The sequence below is a fragment of the Gopherus flavomarginatus genome, chromosome 5 (genome assembly GCF_025201925.1).
Source record: "Gopherus flavomarginatus isolate rGopFla2 chromosome 5, rGopFla2.mat.asm, whole genome shotgun sequence".
Taxonomy (NCBI): Eukaryota; Metazoa; Chordata; order Testudines; family Testudinidae; genus Gopherus; species Gopherus flavomarginatus.
The window spans coordinates 70,851,379-70,870,831 of record NC_066621.1 but is presented as its reverse complement, the minus strand read 5'-3'; the positions used below and the strand labels follow the sequence as shown (position 1 = coordinate 70,870,831).

Here is a 19,453-nt window from a genome sequence, read left to right as displayed (position 1 = left end):
AAAAAAAAGGTGGGGGGCAGCCAGAAAACCTAGAGCTAGCCCTGCAGAAATGCATCAAATTCATTGCTGTTTCTTGGCATCAATTTGGCAGCACCAGGGATGCCTGGGGGGGGGGCAAGTGGGGCAATTTGCCCCGGGCCCCACAGGGGCCCCCATGATAATACAGTATTCTATAGTATTGCAACTTTTTTTTTATGGAAAGGTCTCCTGAAATTGCTTTGCACCAGGCCCCCTGAATCCTCTGGGCAGCCCTGGGCAGCACCTATGTAGCTAAAGCATTTTGGCAGATCTGGACACACAAGCAAGACAATGGAACTTATGTATTTGGTTTTCTGTATTCACTCTTCTGCCATAATGTGTGAAGAATGAATAATATCCTGGACTTGGTTTAAAATTAATGAAAATGTTGGATTTAAGTCTTATTTAAATGCTAATGAATTTTAATCTGATTGAGAATGCTCTATTCGTTTTTATATTACATTTTAAATGTATAGAAAAGCTTTACAGTATCTGAAATATTTAGGGAGTTTTACAGCGTCTGGCATATATGGTGAGTGCAGTTTATCCTTATTAAAGTGGAGTCTTCATTGAGTTGTTTAATTATGGTAACTGCATGTGGTATCTGTTTACAAGCATATATGCATTTCCAACTTAATGCTGGAAAAACTCAAACCTTTAGAATGGCTTTAAAGTGTCAGTCATCTGAGGACCTGTCACATTGAGCAAATCATTTTTGGAGGGAGAGTGTAAAATAAGATGAGTACTGGTAAAATTACACTCTAAAAATGAAAGGTCTATATCTTCTGTTGGGAAATATTATTTTATCATGCTCTTCTCAGAGTGTGCTAGTCATGCCACCAAAGTGTGCTTTGAAAGCGTTAAGTCAGGTGGCCTTATGCCACTCTAGTTACATGTTTAGAATCTCATATTGCATTTTAACAAAAGTGCTGTGCAGTTGATTCATCATCAGAGCTATTAATTCACTCAACACTCTCATACTGTGATATTTCAGTAAAGAAAAAATGCAGCAAGCAAGCTTTGGAGGGAAGAATTTGGGTCAGTATGATAGATAAGTTTTTTCTTGCTGTATTTTCAAAAGCTGATTTAACGTTTCCTAATTACTAACTCTCACAGCAAGCTGATAAACTTATCTTGTATATTTTCATAAGGAGAACTTCCTGATAAATAGGAATGAAGTGTTTAAGGCTTTTAAGAGTGTCAAGGTTTTTTCCCCACTTTGAACTTTAGCGTCCAAAAAGTGGGGACCTGCATGGACCCTTCTAATCTTAATTCCTAGCTTAGATTTGATAACGCTGCTGCCAGCCAAAAATATAGTGTTTGGCACACTTCCTGTTCCCCCAAAACCTTCCCTGGGGAACCCAAGACCCAAACCCCTTGGGTCTTAAAACAAGGAGAAATAAACCATTCCCCCTCCTTTCCCCCTCCCCAGACTTTCCCTCCCTGGGTTGCCTTGGGAAGCTTTACTGATCCAAACTCCTTGGATCTTAAAACAAAGAGGAATTAACCTCCCCCCCCATACTTTCCCCCCCACCAATCCCTGGTGAGTTCAGACCCAATCCCCTGGGGTCTTAAAACAAGGAAAAAATCAATCAGGTTCTTAAAAAAGAAAGAAAAAGTAAAAATTATCTCTGTAAAATCAGGATGGTAAACAGGGCCGGCTCTAGCCATTTCGCCATCCCAAGCACGGCGGCATGCCGCTGGAGGCGCTCTGCCGTTCGCCAGTCCCGCAGCTTCGGTGGATCTCCCACAAGCGTCCCTGCGGAGGGTCCACTGGAGCCACCTGCCGCCCTCCCGGCAACCGGCAGAGCACCCCCAATTAATTGCACCTCTCAATTAATTTTCACTTTTAGTCAGATTCTTAGAGGAGCAAAAATGCAGTTTTGAACTACATTTCACCTGCAGGTATCAGAATGCTAATACAACTTTTGCAGGTTTGAACCTATGAAAAAGAAATTCCCTGCCTGAAAATATAGTCTCTGTACCTTCATTTACTCACTTATCATGGAGGTACAAAAATACTTTTGCCAGCTTTACAGGGGTGTTGTGATGTTCAATTAACACTTGGAAAGCACTTTGATATTTATGAATGAAATGTTCTATATGGTAGAACAGTATAAAATATTGAAAAGTTACTTAGTCAGTAGATAAAAAATATTCTTGAAACTTTGTAATTCAATCCAGATGGTTACCTTTCTCTTTTTTTAAAAAAAAAAACAACCAGACAATACTGCATAGCTTCTGAGTCTGTGTATTTTGGATGTTTCAGGTATGAACACAAGCAGGAGTGAGACAGTGAAAGAGCCTCCATTGAAGCCCTCTAGAAGATCCATGCCATGCTTAGCACAGAGCCAAACACACCCTCACAGTCTGAGCAAACATTCTTCATTTCTTCAGCCAAATAGGCTCCAGCCACAGGCTCGGCCTCTGAGTGCAGGCACTTCAACAGCTACAGTCAACGTAGTGTCAGAACGAGGTGAGTAGTTGTCCTTTTTTTATCCCATCTTCCCTCCAATATATGTTTTTTCCTAAACTCTGGAGTGCCTGAGTTTGTAATGCTTATTTTTGGGAAAATTGTGAAATGATAAAATACAATAACTTGATCTTGAAAGGTTTCAGAGTAGCAGCCGTGTTAGTCTGTATCCGCAAAAAGAATAGAAGTATTTGTTACTCTTTTGATCTTGAAAAGTTTCCATAATACTGGAGATACTTACAGAAAGTGATAAGTGTAAGTGTTTTTTTTAAAGACTTCACAATACTTAGATGAATAACTGTAGTATCTGTGCTCCTCTGTAACTTATTTAATATTTAAAGAATGCCTGGAAATTATTTCATTAAGGGGATCTTAGAAAAATAGAGGCAGCTGCTCCTTGATCATGAGTTGTGGTTTTTACAATACATACTGAAAATATTGTGTGAAATCCTGGTCCCAGTAAAGGTAATGGTGAAGTTCCTATGGACTTCAGTGTGCCCTGGATTTCACCCAATGTATTTATCGTATGTAATCTAAATATATATTTGTACCTTAGAGTGAATGCACCAGATTAGAAACGTCTTGACCCTTGACAACAGCAAACCTGTAAATAGGCAGGACAATGGATATCTCCAGTCTTCTACCCAAAACTGGCTCCACACAGAGCCCCCACAAAAAGAGCCCCATTGAAATAAATGGGACTCCAAATGGGGCATGTACATAGCAGGATTGGGATCTTGGCTTTTATCTGAATTTATTGCTTTGTCACCATTTCCAGAATCATTAAGTTTAGAAGCTGCTAATTGATAGTGATTTAAGAGCATAATGGAAGATGCATGTATTTATTAACAAACTGATGCAGATTTTATCTGCTCATACAATGTATGTTTCATCGATGGTGGTGCTTGTATATACTACACTCAGAACTCCAGGTTCACACTTGGCCTGCTTGCCAGCTGATTTAAATTTTCTGTTTATATGCGACTTAGATGTGCTCTTATAATTCCTCTCCTTCCTTGTTGTTTGTTCCCCTCAAATACTTGTGGGAGCTAATCCTGTTCTCCAGGTCTGGCTTGTGATGTGAGGTTTAAATCAGTCTTCCACATCACAAATTCAAATCCAATTTGGCAAAAACCTATAAAATGACTTAAAAATATTTCAATTAGCAATATAAGTCACAGCCAGTGCACGTCACTGTCACAGAGTGACTGGCACTTTTAAAGAGAGATGGGCCCAGCCTGTAACTAATCGACTGCCTCCCAGCTGAGGCTGTGGACCTAGGGGTCAGTTTGATAGCCTGAAGACTACCTGGTACTATAAAAGCTTGTGAGAACTCAGTTGAGCTAGAGACCTGCAGGGATCAGGTAGGTTCTTTCCAGGAGAGAAAGTAACTTAAAGGACTTACCGGTATGCCAGAGTCCTGAGCAGGGGCATGGCCTCAACTGGAAGAGGTTTTTTTTAAAGGGCCTGGGGCTCCGGTCACTGTGGAGCTCTAGGCCCTCTAAATCCCAACGGGAGCCTGGCTGCTGGAGCTCCAGTGGAGATTTAAAGGGACCAGGGATCCCCGCAGTGGCCGGAGCACTGAGCCGTTTAAATCCCTGCCCGAGCCTGGCTGCCGGAGCTCTGGCAGTGCTTTAAAGGGTCCAGGGCTCTCTGCAATGGCTGGAGCCCTGGGCCTTTTAAATCACTGCCGTGGAAGCCTGTTCAGTCCGGCACAGCGTACTGGCTCTTGACGGTATGCCGTAGTGGACCAGACCGGCTTACTTTCACCTCTGGTTCTTTCACCCACTATAGGAGCCTACCTATTTGACTTTCAGGCCGATGGCCTGGGGAATGAGATCAGGGATTAGACAGGCTATTGCAGGATTCCTGGGATCAGAGCAAGAACCTGGATGGCTCTGACAAGTGAGAGGTAAGGGGAAAGCCTTTTCTGGGAACTGCCATAGCAGTATTTTGCCTTCATTTTTGTTTAACCAATAAACTCAGGCCTGAGGCAAGGGCTTGAAACAGACTCTCTAGTATGGGATGTCCTCTCTGGACTGGAGAAACAGCCCATGAGTTAACATGTAGTAGTGCCATGCCCATGTGAAATTCCAAAGAAACAGTCTTTTCCAGCAGAATTGGGTAAATAATTACAACAATTATTCATTAAATAATTAGCAATATTTGAAAAATATTGCAACAACTATCAGATAAAGAATTTGACCAGCTTTTATTACCAAACTGTGAGCCATTCTCCTCCAAATGTGATAATAGCTGAATATTTTTAACATGAGTTTAAGCTTCAGCAGGAAGAGAATCACAGGCACGGATAATCCAATGATGTTCTGTTATCACTCGCAGAAAATGTTCTTCAAAGTTTATCGGTACGTTTAATGCCTTGCTTTGGCTATTCTGAGTGTATAGCTGCCAGAAATTTTCTATGTTTGCAACACAAAAAGATTACATTGATGGAATCTTACATTTATTTCAGCTAAAGTGATGGAGACCCTGGAAAACAACTTACTCAAGTTGTCTAATACAGAATACAGTGATCCATTGTTAGGTGAGTTTCTTTGTTATCTCAAGTGGCAGTTACTTTTAAAATTTGTTTTTCTTGTTTAACTCTCTCTCAGTTGAAACCTCCATTCTTGAAACTGAACTTCCAACTTTTATGTGAAAGGCAGACCTTTGATAAGTTAAAACAACAAAAATATATAGGGACTGTTTTCAAAATGTTGGATAGGCTTTTTTGTTCATTAAAAATTCATGTATACATGTTGACAACTTCTGTTTGTAGTCAAAGTACATTGACGCTTCCTCCTTTCATTCATCCCAAAAGAGTATATTAATTATAATATCAGAGGGGATTGGAGTTGGAAAAAGATACCAAACTTGCAAAAATAAAATCTGCAAAATAACAGATTACATAACAAATATTGACTCTGCAAGAAAACATAGACACACAGGATATATGAACATACATTTTTAATTTCCTTCATGGAAAACTTTGAAATATTTTCAGTAAGATCAGAGAGTTGCTGACGGGAGAGAACTGATTATATGGTTTCATGTAGATCTCAAAAGAATTAATAGAAATTCCATAAAGCTTTCTAGTCCTAACTTCCCTCCTCTCTTCGGTGTTTTAAATTGGCCTCTATTAATTTTTTCTTTGCCAATTTGGAAAGCACTTTCATGGAATGTCTAGAGAATGTAAATGTATAGATTTTTCCACACTCTTATCAGATACTTTTAAATATTGTGAAGATATTTTTCATACTCATGAAAATAACTTTTTTCTATCACTGTAGTTTATAATATGACCTCTCAGAAGTTTACGATTTAGTTTCCTTGTTTCTATTTCTTATTTTTCACATGCAATGATATGTTTTAGGATGGCTCACAAATGCTGCAGGGACTTTTTTAAAGAAAAGAATTATACTTATGTTCTAGAGAAAACACACACACACACACACACACACACACACACACACACACACACACACACACACACACACACACACACATATATATATATATATATATATATATATATATATATATATAATATAACTTGCAAAACTGCAATAATTTTTCAGAAATTTGTTATATTTGGGGTATATTTGTCCTAGTAATGATGTCACTTAAATCTTTTTGAAGATCAAAGAATATCAGGGAGAAGTCAGTCCTAGACATCTTATGTGCACCTACAAAAAGAGTGTACATGCAAACACAAATAGTAACTGTGTAAAATTATGCATTGATGTACACAACACAGGTAGTTGGACCCACAAATATATGAATTGCAAGCACATGTATTTTGTGGATGTAACTTAAGCAACTGTTAAAACTTTTGTTGGTCACATTCAATATGATGACTAAAAATAGCAGTTTCATACTCCCACAACAGATCAGTCTTCATGCACACACCTGTTTGTTTATTTTCAGTTAGAGGCATTTCTGTAATTCTTATCAACCAAATATTTCAGCATTGATTTCTCTCATTGCTCTGAATATAGTATTTGGGAAGATAGGTGAGTCTTTATGATTAAAAAGGGCAAGTGGCAATTAGAATGGAAGTGTTGGCTTATTAGTGTAGTTGCCTCCTGGGCAGTTTAGCAATCTGAATTGCTACCCCTAAATATTCCAAAATCATGACTCGGGCTGAAAAATTGTGAGATTGGCTTAAAATTCATGATTTGATTTTGTTTTAATAGTTTGCCCATGGGCTCTGTTGAGATCCTGGGACTTGGCTGCTTCTTGATTTCGGGGGGGAAATACATTGTGGCATTTCCTCAATACTACCTACTTTATGGTATCAAAATAAGATGTCACTTACAGTGAACTGTGCTGATCTGAGACCCTCTCTGGCCTTTTATACATGACGAATGAAATAGTTAACACTGTTGACATTTGTTATCACTGAACATCTGAGGTTAAACCTCACTGAGATGGATGAGACAACCAGCATCCACTGAGGACCCAACTTGTCCTTGCCCATTCTGTGCCATTTAACTTCTGGATTGCTGTACTCTCCACTCAGTAACCAGTACCTGCTCAGCTTCTTCAGAAGTTGATTCTTATGGCTTGTCTATACATAATTTTGAAGTTCTTTTAGTATATTGATTTAAATTTACTGAAATATGCTATATCAATGTACACATCTTTATACCAATATAGCTGCATCCACCCTAGGGGAATTGCATCTGTTTCTGAATAGATATAGTTTAATTAATACAAAAATTGTGTGCAGACCAGCCCTTAGTGGAAAGAATTAAAGGGTTGGTTGCTGGGGATTAAGTTATTATTGTGATATTGCCCAGCGTCACAGATGAGATGCTGCCTGTTCAGCCCATGTGGTCAGCAGAACTGCTCACACACTCTGGACTAAAATGTGCCTTCAGTTACATTGGAGTAAATTCAGGGTTACTCCATGGAATTGCTTTGGCTTTACAGCAATGTAACTGAGAGTAGAATGTTGTATTTGCTTTGTTCAAGCAAGAAGAAAGTGATATAAATGGAAAATAAAATCCAAAAATAAACAGTGAACATTATTTAAAAATAGAAATCAAGCTTTCAAATTTGTTTACCAAAGGACACCAGATAAATCCAACGTGTGACTAAAAATAAAAACTGAAGTAACCAATATGTTTTAAATTGCTGTTTGCCTACTGATCTCTTTGCAATCTTACTTCATGATAGGTAACTTAAGAGTCCATTTTTCCTTTTCATTCTGAGCAACAGCAAGCAGAAGGATCTTGCTTTTAAAGTGTTGATCGCTAAACAAGTAAGGATGACAAAGCACTATTAAATGCTTTAGTCACTGCTAGTACATTTTGATGTAGCCTGCATAATACACTTGATTAATGGGCTTCATTTCCTCTGTGAACCTCTTACAACTGCCCCATGAGAACACTAAAGATGCAGCTGAAATTAAGTGAGTGTGGTAAATTTTTAATTAGGCAGCAGAGTGTGGTAAATTTTTAATTAGGTAGCATCATAGCTGCTTTTTTTTAAGATGTATCCTTCTGTGTGGTGTTTTCTTTAGTTTGAGTGGTAGCTATGAACAAATGAACACGAGAGAAGAATTAAGGTTCTGATCCAAAGGTCACGTGGAGTCAATGGAAAGACTCCTATTGACTTCACTGGGCTTTGGATAAAGCTCTAAGTTTGTTGCAGGTATAGGGAACTTTCTGGTTGGGGGTACCAAACCAGGTCCTTCAACACTGAGGGCAGGGTTATGCAGTCACTCATCTTTAGGTCTCTGGCATGATATTTTCCCTAATGCCTCACAGTCAGTATACAGCGTCTGAGGATCCTTATGTGAATGGGGGAGACAGGAGCTTGCAGAGCATAAGCTTAGAGATCTGACTAACCCTCCATTCCTCATAGAGCTGTTAGTCTGACCCTCAAACTTTAGCACTGTTTCTCCTCAGTCTGCTACTCATTCATCTTATTGTTCCTGGCTTTTGATTATTCAGAGAGTCTCTGGGGCCTTTTCTAGCCTTCAGTGATCTCTTTCTGAAGAGGAGGACTCACAACTAAGGGGTCAGTACAGCAGTTAGCAAGTGTGAGGATTGTTACATTTTGCAAACTGGCCACGAGAGCATGGGAAACTGATCAATGGTGAGGATTAAACCTAGGATTGTGAGCACTCAAAATACTGCCATCTTCCACTAGAGTGATAGGTGCAGTTCATCTGTCTGTGAGCTAGTAGCTCCTCTGATGTCTGATGCTAAAGGAGACATTAGCATTAAATCAGTCTTTTGTATGTGTGTGCGAACAATTTTGTGCACAATCTAAAAGGAATTGTAAAAAGTGAGGAAAGGCAGCATTGTCATTCCTGTAGTATTTATTTTCCACGTATTGTAAGAATAAATATTTTTTTTAAAATGCTGCATAATAAACAAAGTATAGGCAAAATTGAAAGTATAGATTTCCTCTAGAACAATTACATGTGAAACAGGGAAGTTGAAAGTTGCAAGAACACACTGATGTCATTCCATTACAAAACACTACTCCTACATTAAACATTCTGGGATAGATTTTCAAAGACATTCTAATGGGGCTTAGGCACCCACTGACTCAGAATGGGAATTGGGCACTTAACTACAGGTTATAACAACACACCTTACAATGTTTTTGTAAGGATTGCAGAGTAGGCCTAGCCTAAGATTCTGTGCAACATAAGTAAGGGTTGCAGAAATCTGCCACTTAATTTCGTATATTTTGATACAGTTATAGCAGTACAAAAGCTGTGTGCCTGCTGAACTGAGTGAATGAAAGATGCAATGGAACACTAAATTAGAAGCTATTTTATCACCCACCACAATACTCTGTGGGCATTTGTTAGGGGAAAGAAGTATATGTCTAAGATTGTGTTCTAGTTACTTTCGTTTTTTCTACCATCTTTTTTTTCCTCATAAAGACATGGCCCATAAGGCCCTCTACTTAATATTGGGCTTGTTCCTCAGATGGATTTCATTGGTATATCTTTACTGACTTCTTTAAGTGAACTCAAACATGACTTCAATAGAGCTAACAGTGATTTACACCAGCCAAGGATCTGGCCCATTCGTCTTGTATCACAAGGCATTGGGCAAAGCAATGCAAAATTTAATTTAATGAAAATAAGCCAAGTCCAGTGAGCTGAGCCAACTAAATGTAGAAGGTCACATAAACAAGAAATGTTTTTAGTGTGGCTACATTTCTAATGGTTCTAGAACTAATCTGTTGATTGAGTCCTTCACAGTGTCGGCATATAATCAAGCATTATATCATCTTTAGATTTCAGACAAAGTGTAGAAATGCTTGATAAAAAAGCATACTAATGCACAAGAGTGAAGTAAAATAATCAGTCTGGGAGTTAATCAAGGAAGGATTGCACATACATACAGACCTATAAAGGAAATTGTTTTCAGTTTTAAAGATCACGCAGTTGTATTCATTAATGGGAGTTAGGTAATTAAAGGGAAACTTTTTAAGAATTGTTTTTTCAGTTTAATTTTGAATCTGTGTTGGAATCTGCTCTTCTGGGGATTTCAACTAGGGACTTCCGGCTCCAAAGCAAGGATGCTGATAGTTGAAGTAATATTGAATTTCCATAAATAGTCACCCAAATATCCTCTTCCCAGCTTTTGTAGCATTTAGATAGCAGTAGTTATTACATAACATGTTTTGTAATTTCTATTGGGCCGATGAGAGCTGGCAAAATTAATGTTAATTAGCTTGCTTTAATAGGCTTCCTACCGTTGCACTAAAAACTGCAGCACACATGAGTAAAGTTTTTAATTGTGTTGTTTATGTAGCTGACAACAGAGTTTTGTGTTGATTCTGCTCTGTCCTCAATACTAAACCACTTCCACTACTACTCTGCCCATTATTTATATGTATTGCCTTCAATTATAACCACTACAGGACAATTGCTCTCCTCCACTGCATGGTGCAGAGCAAAGAGAACTGAACAGGGCGCATAGGCACCAAACCACCCAGAAAAGGAAAAACTATAACTTCACTGCACCGTCTATGCTTTCCTTGGGAGATCCTCTGTGTTTGGGACTCGGTATTTGAGGGCATAAGGACTGTGGCAGGACTAGACTACTGTGGAACAAGGAAACATTTGATTCATGGCACACTTGGTTCACCAGTACGCTTCCCAGATGTCCTGAACATTGGCATTAATGCTGCCTGCTTGCTTTTTTTTTCTTCTTGAAAAGATTTAATGTGCACTCTTTCAAAGATTGAGGACTTTATTTATTATGGTAGGTAGGTTCCCAGTGGGATTTTCAAAAACACTTTGGCACTTAGCCTGCATAGGCATTAGTAGGATTTTCAAAAGCATCTGTCTGCATCCTTGGGCACCTAAATACCTTCATGAATCTAGCTCTGAGTCTCATTGCTTATCTAGTTGCCAATTTTACCACTCTTACTTATCGTAAGTAGCACTTTAATCAATAATTCCTCTATGGATTGTAACTGGGATTGAGGCTTTGTCTATACTGGCACTTTCACCGTTAAAACTTTTGTCACTCAGAGTGAAAAAAACATCAAAAGTTTTAGTGATGAAAAGTGCCGGTGTGGATAACCCTTCGTCAGACCATTTTTATGTATTTTTTCTTTCTTTTTATATAAAGCTTTCTTTTAAGACCTGTTGGAGTTTTTCTTTAGTTGGGAACTCCAGGGAATTGAGTCTGCAGCTCACCAGGGAATTGGTGGGAGGAAGAAGTCAGGGGGAAATCTGTGTGTGTTAGATTTACTAGCCTGACTTTGCATTCCCTCTGGGTGAAGAGGGAAGTGCTTGTGTTTCCAGGACTGGAAACGGGGGAGGGTGGAATCCCTCTGTTTAGATTCACGGAGCTTGCTTCTGTGTGTCTCTCCAGGAACACCTGGAGGGGGGAAGGGAAAAGGTTTATTTCCCTTTGTTGTGAGACTCAAGGGATTTGGGTCTTGGGGTCCCCAGGGAAGGTTTGGGGGGACCAGAGTGCCCCAAAACACTCTAATTTTTTGGGTGGTGGCAGCTTTACCAGGTCCAAGCTGGTAACTAAGCTTGGAGGTTTCAATGGTCTCTCTGTATTAAGGTGACAAATACAGGGTCAATTACTTAAAAGAATATTGAATAAACAGCCTTATTAAAAAAGAATACAATTTAAAGCACTCCAGCAACTATAGACATGTAAATACAAAAGAAAAAACCATATAACTCACTATCTGATCTTTTTGTACTTACAACTGGGAAACAGAAGATTAGAAAGCAGGAAACAGAAATCACTTCTCATAGCTGAGAGAGAGGCAGACAGAAGACCCAAGAACAAAGGACTCACACACAAACTTCCCTCCACCCAGAGTTGAAAAAATCCTGTTTCCTGATTGGTCCTCTGGTCAGGTGCTTCAGATACTTCTTTCCAGGTGAAAGAGACGTTAACCCTTAGCTATCTGTTTATGACAGAAACTTAGAAGACCTATACATACAGTGCACTTGGTGTATTTTATTTGGGCTGGGAAATTGTTCCGCATCTCTCACTAGAGATTCAGACAAGTATCTGACTGCACTCTTCTCACCTAAGATCATGGTTGGGCAACACATCTTTTCTTTTGTCAGTGGGATCAAAAGAAAATTGCATTTAAATTTTTCACCCAATATGCTTCTGGGCAATAATCTTACAGTAGACTAATTTTTTTCCCAGGAAAATAACTTGGTCAAAGCTTTTGTTGTACAGAAAGAAAGAGATGCAAACCCTTCTAAAATTCCTTAATCCTGTTAACCTTGTATGTCTACCTAAACTCTTACCTTCTCCCCGAGAGATTCAAACTCACACTGGCTTCTTTCAGACCCTCCTTGTGATGATATTCTTGACTTGGCCATTCTTACTCATGTTGTTGAGTAGTACTTTACTCAGGCAAGTCCCATTAAAGTAATTTGAAATGGTGCTAGAAACCTCCCTATAAGAATTATGTTCATTTACTCAAGGAACAGAAATAATACCATGTGACAATTGTGACTAGTGACAACTAACCAACACAGCTCAAAGTTTGTATGCAGAGTATAAAATAGTGACAGAATTATTTGTGACCAATCTAGGGAATAAAAATCTCCCCAAAAATTGTTTTAAATTAAAAGTAACCTTTAAGAAACATCAATCTACTTGTGAAAGTTCCTGATCAGGGAAAGAGGCAAACTTAAATTAATTCTTTAGTTACTACAAATTATTACCTCTAATAGGTTGAAAACAGAATTTGGTAATTAAGGCTATAATATAATTGCATTCTTCATGATAAGACATCACAAAAGACCTAAGGTACAACCTTGATGGATCAAATTCAATATTTAGATACTTTTTTAAGAATATGTAATCTTTCAATCTTTATGGAAGTTTATGGCAATGTCTTCATTACAGTCTCCAACAGCTCACCACTGCCTGCCCCCTGCCAGAACCTTTCATTCCTGGACGCAACCTGCTTTTCACTGGGGCATGTAGCTACACGTACCCTACATGTTGCTGCCAGTGGTGTGCAGAGTAGCCTTAGGGTTGAATTTCCAAAAGCACCTGAATTATTTTAAGTCCCAATTTCAGAGGCGACTTGGGACATAGGAGCTGCTTGTCATTTCAAGTCAATGGGAGTTAGTCTCCTAAGTGCCTAAATAATTTCTGGAGTTGCGATTTTAGGATTCTAAATCACTATTCAGACACTTTTAAAATGTTAATTTCTCTATGCCTGGGTTCCCTATCTGTAAATGGGGATAATTATACCTTGTTAACTTGCATGGGTATTGTGAAGATAAGTACATTAAAATTTGTGAATTGCTCAAATATTGTAGTGATGAGCACCATTGAAAACCTGATGAGGTAATTAATAATTCTGTATTCAGTGCAAAGTATAGCTGCTTCTCTGTAAATATAGCATGGAGCTGCTACATCTTTAATGATGAGCTTTAAAAAAAAAAAAAAAGAAATACTCACTCTGTGAACACTGTCCCATGCTGTGCCCTGAATGAGGTAAGGGTCCTGCTAAAAAATAACGTGATCATGTCATTAAAGACCGTATCATAACGCATATGCACAAAGGGATAGAATTCAAGTTGTATAGGCATCCATAAGCTTTGCATGTCCTAACTTTTGAGTGTTTGACTTTGCAAACTTAATGTTTAACAGATTTTAATTAATATTGATATATTTGTCTGAATGTCCCATGCTGATGTTCCTTTTCTATTCAGGTTATCAACAAAACTTGCATATTTTAGGACTGAAAATTCCATTTAAACAAATGGCCTGCTAATTTCTTGATGAAGGGTCAAGTTATGATCTCAATGGAATTCTCACTTGACTAAGAACTATTGCAGGGGTTCTCTGACTTCATTGCACCACAACCCCCTTCTGATTATTAAAAAAAAAATTGATGACCCCAGGAGGTAGGACCGAAGCCTGAGTCTGCTCAAGCCCCACTGCCCCAGGTTGGTAGCAGAGGGGGCAAAGCCTGAGCCTCACTGCTCTGGGCAGGGGGGCCAAAGCTGAAGCTCTAGGGCTTCAGCCCCAGGCAGGGGGCCCACAACCTGAATCCTGCATCCGACGAAGTGGGTATTCACCCACGAAAGCTCATGCTCCAATACCTCTGTTAGTCTATAAAGTGCCACAGGACTCTTTGCTGCTTTTACAGACCCAGACTAACACAGCTACCCCTCTGATACTTAACCTGAATCTTACCACCCAGGAATGAAGGCCTTGGTCTTTGGCTTTGGCCCTGGGTAGTAGGGCTCAGACTTCAGCCCTGGGCCCCAGCAAATCTAAGCCAGTCCTGATGACCCCATTCAAAGGGGGTTGCTACCCACTTTGGGGTCCCGAGCCACAGTTTGAGAACTGCTGAAGTATAGGATCCAGCCTTGAATGTATAGGTTGAAGTCACTGCATAGAGTTAAGGATTGAGACTATCCAGTGATGAGAAAATCCTTGAAGTACCCCACTACTTTATTTAATGGCAGTTTTTAAAATTAAATTTCCTTGTCAATGTGCTATGTCTTGTTTAAAACAAACAAAAACCATACAGTATTCTACGCAATAATAGTAAAAAAATAAAACTTTAGCAATACTATGTAAGATGTAAAAATGGGAGCAGCAATATGTCAATATTTTCTTATACAAGAGGTGCAGGGGTGTTTATTTTAGGCATTATCAGAAGGCATTGTTAGATGTGAAATGGCTCCCATAGCCATAGACTCATAAATTTTAAGGTCAGAAAGTACCATTGTGATCATCTAGTCTGACCCCCTTCATGTTGCAGGCTATAGAAGCTCACTCACTGACTCCTATAATAGGCCCCTAACCTCTGGCTGAGTTACTGAAGTCTTCAAATCATGATTTAAAGATTTCAAGTTACAGAGAATTCACCATTTACACCAGTTTAAACCTGCAAGTTTAAACATGTCCCATGTTGCAGAGGAAAATGAACTGCTTACCCCCACCCCCAAGGGTGTCTGCCAATCTGACCCAGAGGAAAATTCCTTCCTGACTGCAAATATGGCAGTTAGTTAGACCCTGAGCATGTGGGCAAGACCCACCAGGCAGATACTACAGAGAATTCTTTCCCAGATAACTCTGAGCCCTCCCCATCTAGTGTCCCGTCTCCTGCTATCCAGAAGACACATACTTAACATGGCCAAACCTTGGTGGGGAAACCTGTATCCAAATTATATACTGAGTACTTTCAGACATTACCAGACAAAGGGTTCCTAGAATTAAAAAGTCTAGTCAACAGTTTTTAATCTCTTACATTCTTTCAGTGTGAATTTCACAATGATCTATTTAGATTTAGAGTTTGCTTATGCTCAAAGGCTAGATGCCTTCTATGATGTGTAAGCACTGAAATCACTGATCACATTTTTATGTGACTGAGAAGACAAAACAAAGCAACATATTAACCAGACTCCTAAGTTTCTGATCAATTCTGAAGGAGAGGTCTACCATCCTCTTGAGTGATGCCTGGAACTCCTTTAAACCACTTTCAGTACTGAGTGTGGAATGCAGGGCCAAGTGCATATCATGTGCTTCCCATCTACCATGTATAGCATTCTGAAATACTAGTAATCATTTTAGATAGATAAAAACCTAATTTCATTAAAGTCAAATCCTTTCCCCATTGACTTCAGTAGGAATATGAGTTAATCCTAACTTTAAAAGTAAAAGTCACTTTTTTAATTTTTTTTTTTTTTTGCTTGCTAAAATTGTCAAAATGTCTCTGGTTTTCTTTGAAATACCACTCTTCTAATTTTTGTTTTTGTTTTTTGCTTTCTTCATGTTGCTACCTTAATTTCCCAGGACTAGAAAAATTTAACTAGTACAATATAGAAATTTTCCCTCAGCAATAGTATAATTTACAGATATTAATGATCATAACAGCTTATTTATCCACCTGCATGGCTACCATACTGCTTTTGGGCCTTCAGAGTACTATAATCACACAATCAATCAAGGCTAATGAAGTTTTAAATAAAACTTGCTAAGTGACTTCTGTTCAAAAATGACTTAGCAATTAAAATAATCTCAATGTAGTTTACATGGTTACTTAACAAAAACGTGTAACTTTTTATATTGGAAATAAAGATTTCCCACTAATTATGTTAATTGCTGAAAATAATATTACAATAACTTTCATTTTGTTCTTAATAGATGCCAATCTTGCAAACATACATGCTCTTACTTTAAGCATATGAATAATCTCAAACTTTAAAGTAAATTAAAGTTAAGTATTTGCACATGTGTTTCAAGGATCAAAACCTAAGCCTTCTTTCTTTTGGTCATATTCTGGGAATTCACATGAACACCCCAAATAAGGGAGAATGGATGTGCTGTTTAAAGCTGTGATAATGGGTTCCTGTATTTTGTCTCTGAAAAGGCCTGAAAGAGCAGCCCACACATTATGCCTTCAGGAGCCCAAAGAATCTATGTAGGGAAGAAATATGCTTAGGAGTCATTTCCAGAACAAATAATATGAACATAAATATAATGATCCTGTCCTCAGAACTCCAGTCCAAAATCCTGACTGAATTCAGTGGATTATTCCTGATTTATACCAACAAAATAACAGAATCTCTGTCTAAGACTCATTTGCGGAGTGCTTGCTGAGAGGCTATAGGTTTTGAAGGGATGTGCGGAACGAGAGCAGACACCCTCTACCATACAATTCTGTTGTGGACTATAAAAACCCTACTAGGCAACTTCGTATAGCATGTGCCATTATCACCCAGATGTTGTTTGTTTCTTCTGTTTTGTCACTGTTTCTTTCTGTAATGTGGAGTCCTTGTGGCACCTGAGGGACTAACACATTTATTTGGGCATAAGCTTTCATGGGCTACCTGTATTTTCCATTCCATGCATCTGATGAAGTGGATTTTAGCCCATGAAAGCTTATGTCCAAATAAATGTATTAGTCTCTAAGGTGCCACAAGGACTCCTCATTGTTTTTGCTGATACAGACTAACGTGGCTACCACTCTGAAACCTGTTACTGTAATGTATCACCACTGAAGTTTTTGTGTTTTTTTGTTAAGAAGGGCCTTCACAGTCTGATATTTGTTTTGATAGTTTTGAATTGGACATTATAACAGGGAAGAAGTAGCATAAGTGCCTCAATGGATAGATTTTGAAATTGTTTTACCAACACGTTTCATTAAATTAGGGAATTGCAACTTGCCCTTCCCACCGCCACAAATGTAGTTTGAAATAATTTTGACATTAAAATATTTTATTTCTTCAAATGAAGTTTTCAAAGACCTTCTTTCAAATAATTTTCTCTTGCCATGCCTTACTGTAATGAAGTCTTAAGTGGACTCTCTACTATTATGTTAAAGTAAAGAACAAGTGTTAAATTATGCATGCTCAGTTGATATATTTAAATACATATGGGCAGATTCTCAGCTGATGTCAAACTGTGTAAGCAGATGAAACTATGCAACTGAGAATCTGATCCATTTGCTGCAATTCTGAATTAAAATAAAAAAAATGAAAGCACATTAAAAATTGTCTTTAACAAGGCATGTAAACTCTTTGAGACATATGAGGGGAAATCTCTTTCACTGGCATTACCCTGTCCCATGTTTGTGTCTCAAAATAGCTGTGGGACAGAAAACACTATTGTAAAGAGGAGGAAGTTGGCTTGGAGGTGTGGTCTGAAGTTTGCAAAGAAGCCTATTCTGAAGTTCCTGGCTTTAAGCCAGATGCTCAAGTTCCATAAGCATAGTGCTCTGGAACCAGGCCAGCTTTTGGTGGTTCCAACCAGTGGCTCTCCACGATCCACAAGAGCAAAGTCAGTTGAGAGATGTAGTCAACCATGACAGCTATACCAGTAATCATAGCTTCTGGCAAGTCATGATGGCATAATAAGGGGATCAAATAAACAGTAAATTTCCTACAAGGTGGGGAGAGAGCATGAAGTAGCAGGCTGTTCTGATGGTCATTCCTTGAAGCTGCTGGCAAATAAAGCCTCTCTTTGTTTTGTAATCATTTTAGGACAGATGCTTCCAAAGAGTGTGAACTAATCTGGGACTGAGAGTTCCTTTTGCTGTCTTTTTTGATAAACTGAATTTAAAAAAAAATCCCCAGACAATTAAACTTTTTAATCATAAATTCCAGGGATGTCTCTTCTTTGGCCTTTGGCAGTTGCAAATTGCAGTTCAATGTTTACTTGCTTTTGTATTTTATAGTCTAAATTGTGGTGGAGAAAGATGACAAAAGATAGGTGCTGGTATAAATGGAAAAACATTAGGTTTCAAAGTTTTAAAATCAAAACCTACTGAAAGTAGCTTTTTAAAATTTCACTATCTATGACATTCTGTATTGGTGAAGCTGGATGCTCTGTGATGGGAACTTTCAAGATTATATTTGAACTGAAATGGCCCAAGACAATTAATTTTATCTTTGGACTTAGAGGGAAACTCCACTTAATGGAGCATGATGAAGAAAAATCATTAATAGAATGAGAGAGAAATTAATTTTGTATAAGAAGAAGAAAAAATGCTGAATGATGGAGAATACATCTCTCCATTAAAAAAAATACATATTTGCAGAAAACTGGCATGAATAACACTAGTCATGAATTGAATGTTTCAATTCAGGTGACTAATCTTGTGTACCTTGTCAATGGTATCTGAAACCTCTGAATAAGAGTAGCTACTGTATTCTCTTCTGAGGTAACTTTGGACATGATTCAATAACATACTGAACATTTTTATGTCAGACCACTCAACCTATGAAAAATTAATTTTTGATCAGAGACTCTGGCATGGAAAAATGATAATATTGATTGAACTCATCTCCTTATGATTATACCTAATACATTACTTCATGATCTTTCAAATCAGCAAATCAATGTACAAGCACTGAATTGGGTCAGCTTTTCTTCTTGGTGTTTAGATGGGCGTACCTTAGTTTTTATACCCCTTTTTTACACTAAAGTCTTAAAAATAATGATGAATCACAAATATATACATATGCTCTTTTAAAATTCAGGATAGCATTCCATGCCTTCCCCTCTGCTGTGCTCCACCACCTGATTACCTTTCACAGAACTCTATAGGTGATTTTAAGGGATGTGTGTGTGCATATTTGTATATGTATGAAACAATTACAGTCAAAACATATACAAACCTTTATTTCTTTTCTATTAAAACCCTGTTTTACTTCTAAATTTCTTGAACTTTCTGGTAGCATGACTAAATATTGCTTCTAAAGCCTTTCTGATATCTGTATTTCAAATGAGATGATAGGGAATATCTTCTTTCAGAGAACATGTAATGTAAATAAGAGATGGTATCCTTGGTCAGCTAAAATGACTTAATGCACAGGAGTAATGGTACATTCAGCAAATGAGGTGAGACACTTCAGAACCTTAATTGAAAGTTATCACTTTTTGGCAAAACTTTTTAAAGTCCTGCAATTCACATAGGGTCTGATCCTGCAAAACTTCCTTCGTGTGAGAAGCCTTTACTTATGCAAGT

The 19,453-nt window shown here is 38.2% G+C and overlaps 1 protein-coding gene across 5 annotated transcripts in view; it reads left to right on the top strand.

Moving 5' to 3' along the window:
* Positions 1–19,453, top strand: part of ANO3 (anoctamin 3) — a 390,484-nt gene that overhangs the window by 235,255 nt on the left and 135,776 nt on the right. For all 5 annotated transcript variants that reach the window (XM_050955262.1, XM_050955263.1, XM_050955261.1 and 2 more), the window contains 2 exons: positions 2,288–2,494; positions 4,965–5,036. In XM_050955262.1, the coding sequence (XP_050811219.1) occupies positions 2,288–2,494; positions 4,965–5,036 (279 nt within the window). The remainder of the gene's footprint in view (positions 1–2,287; positions 2,495–4,964; positions 5,037–19,453) is intronic.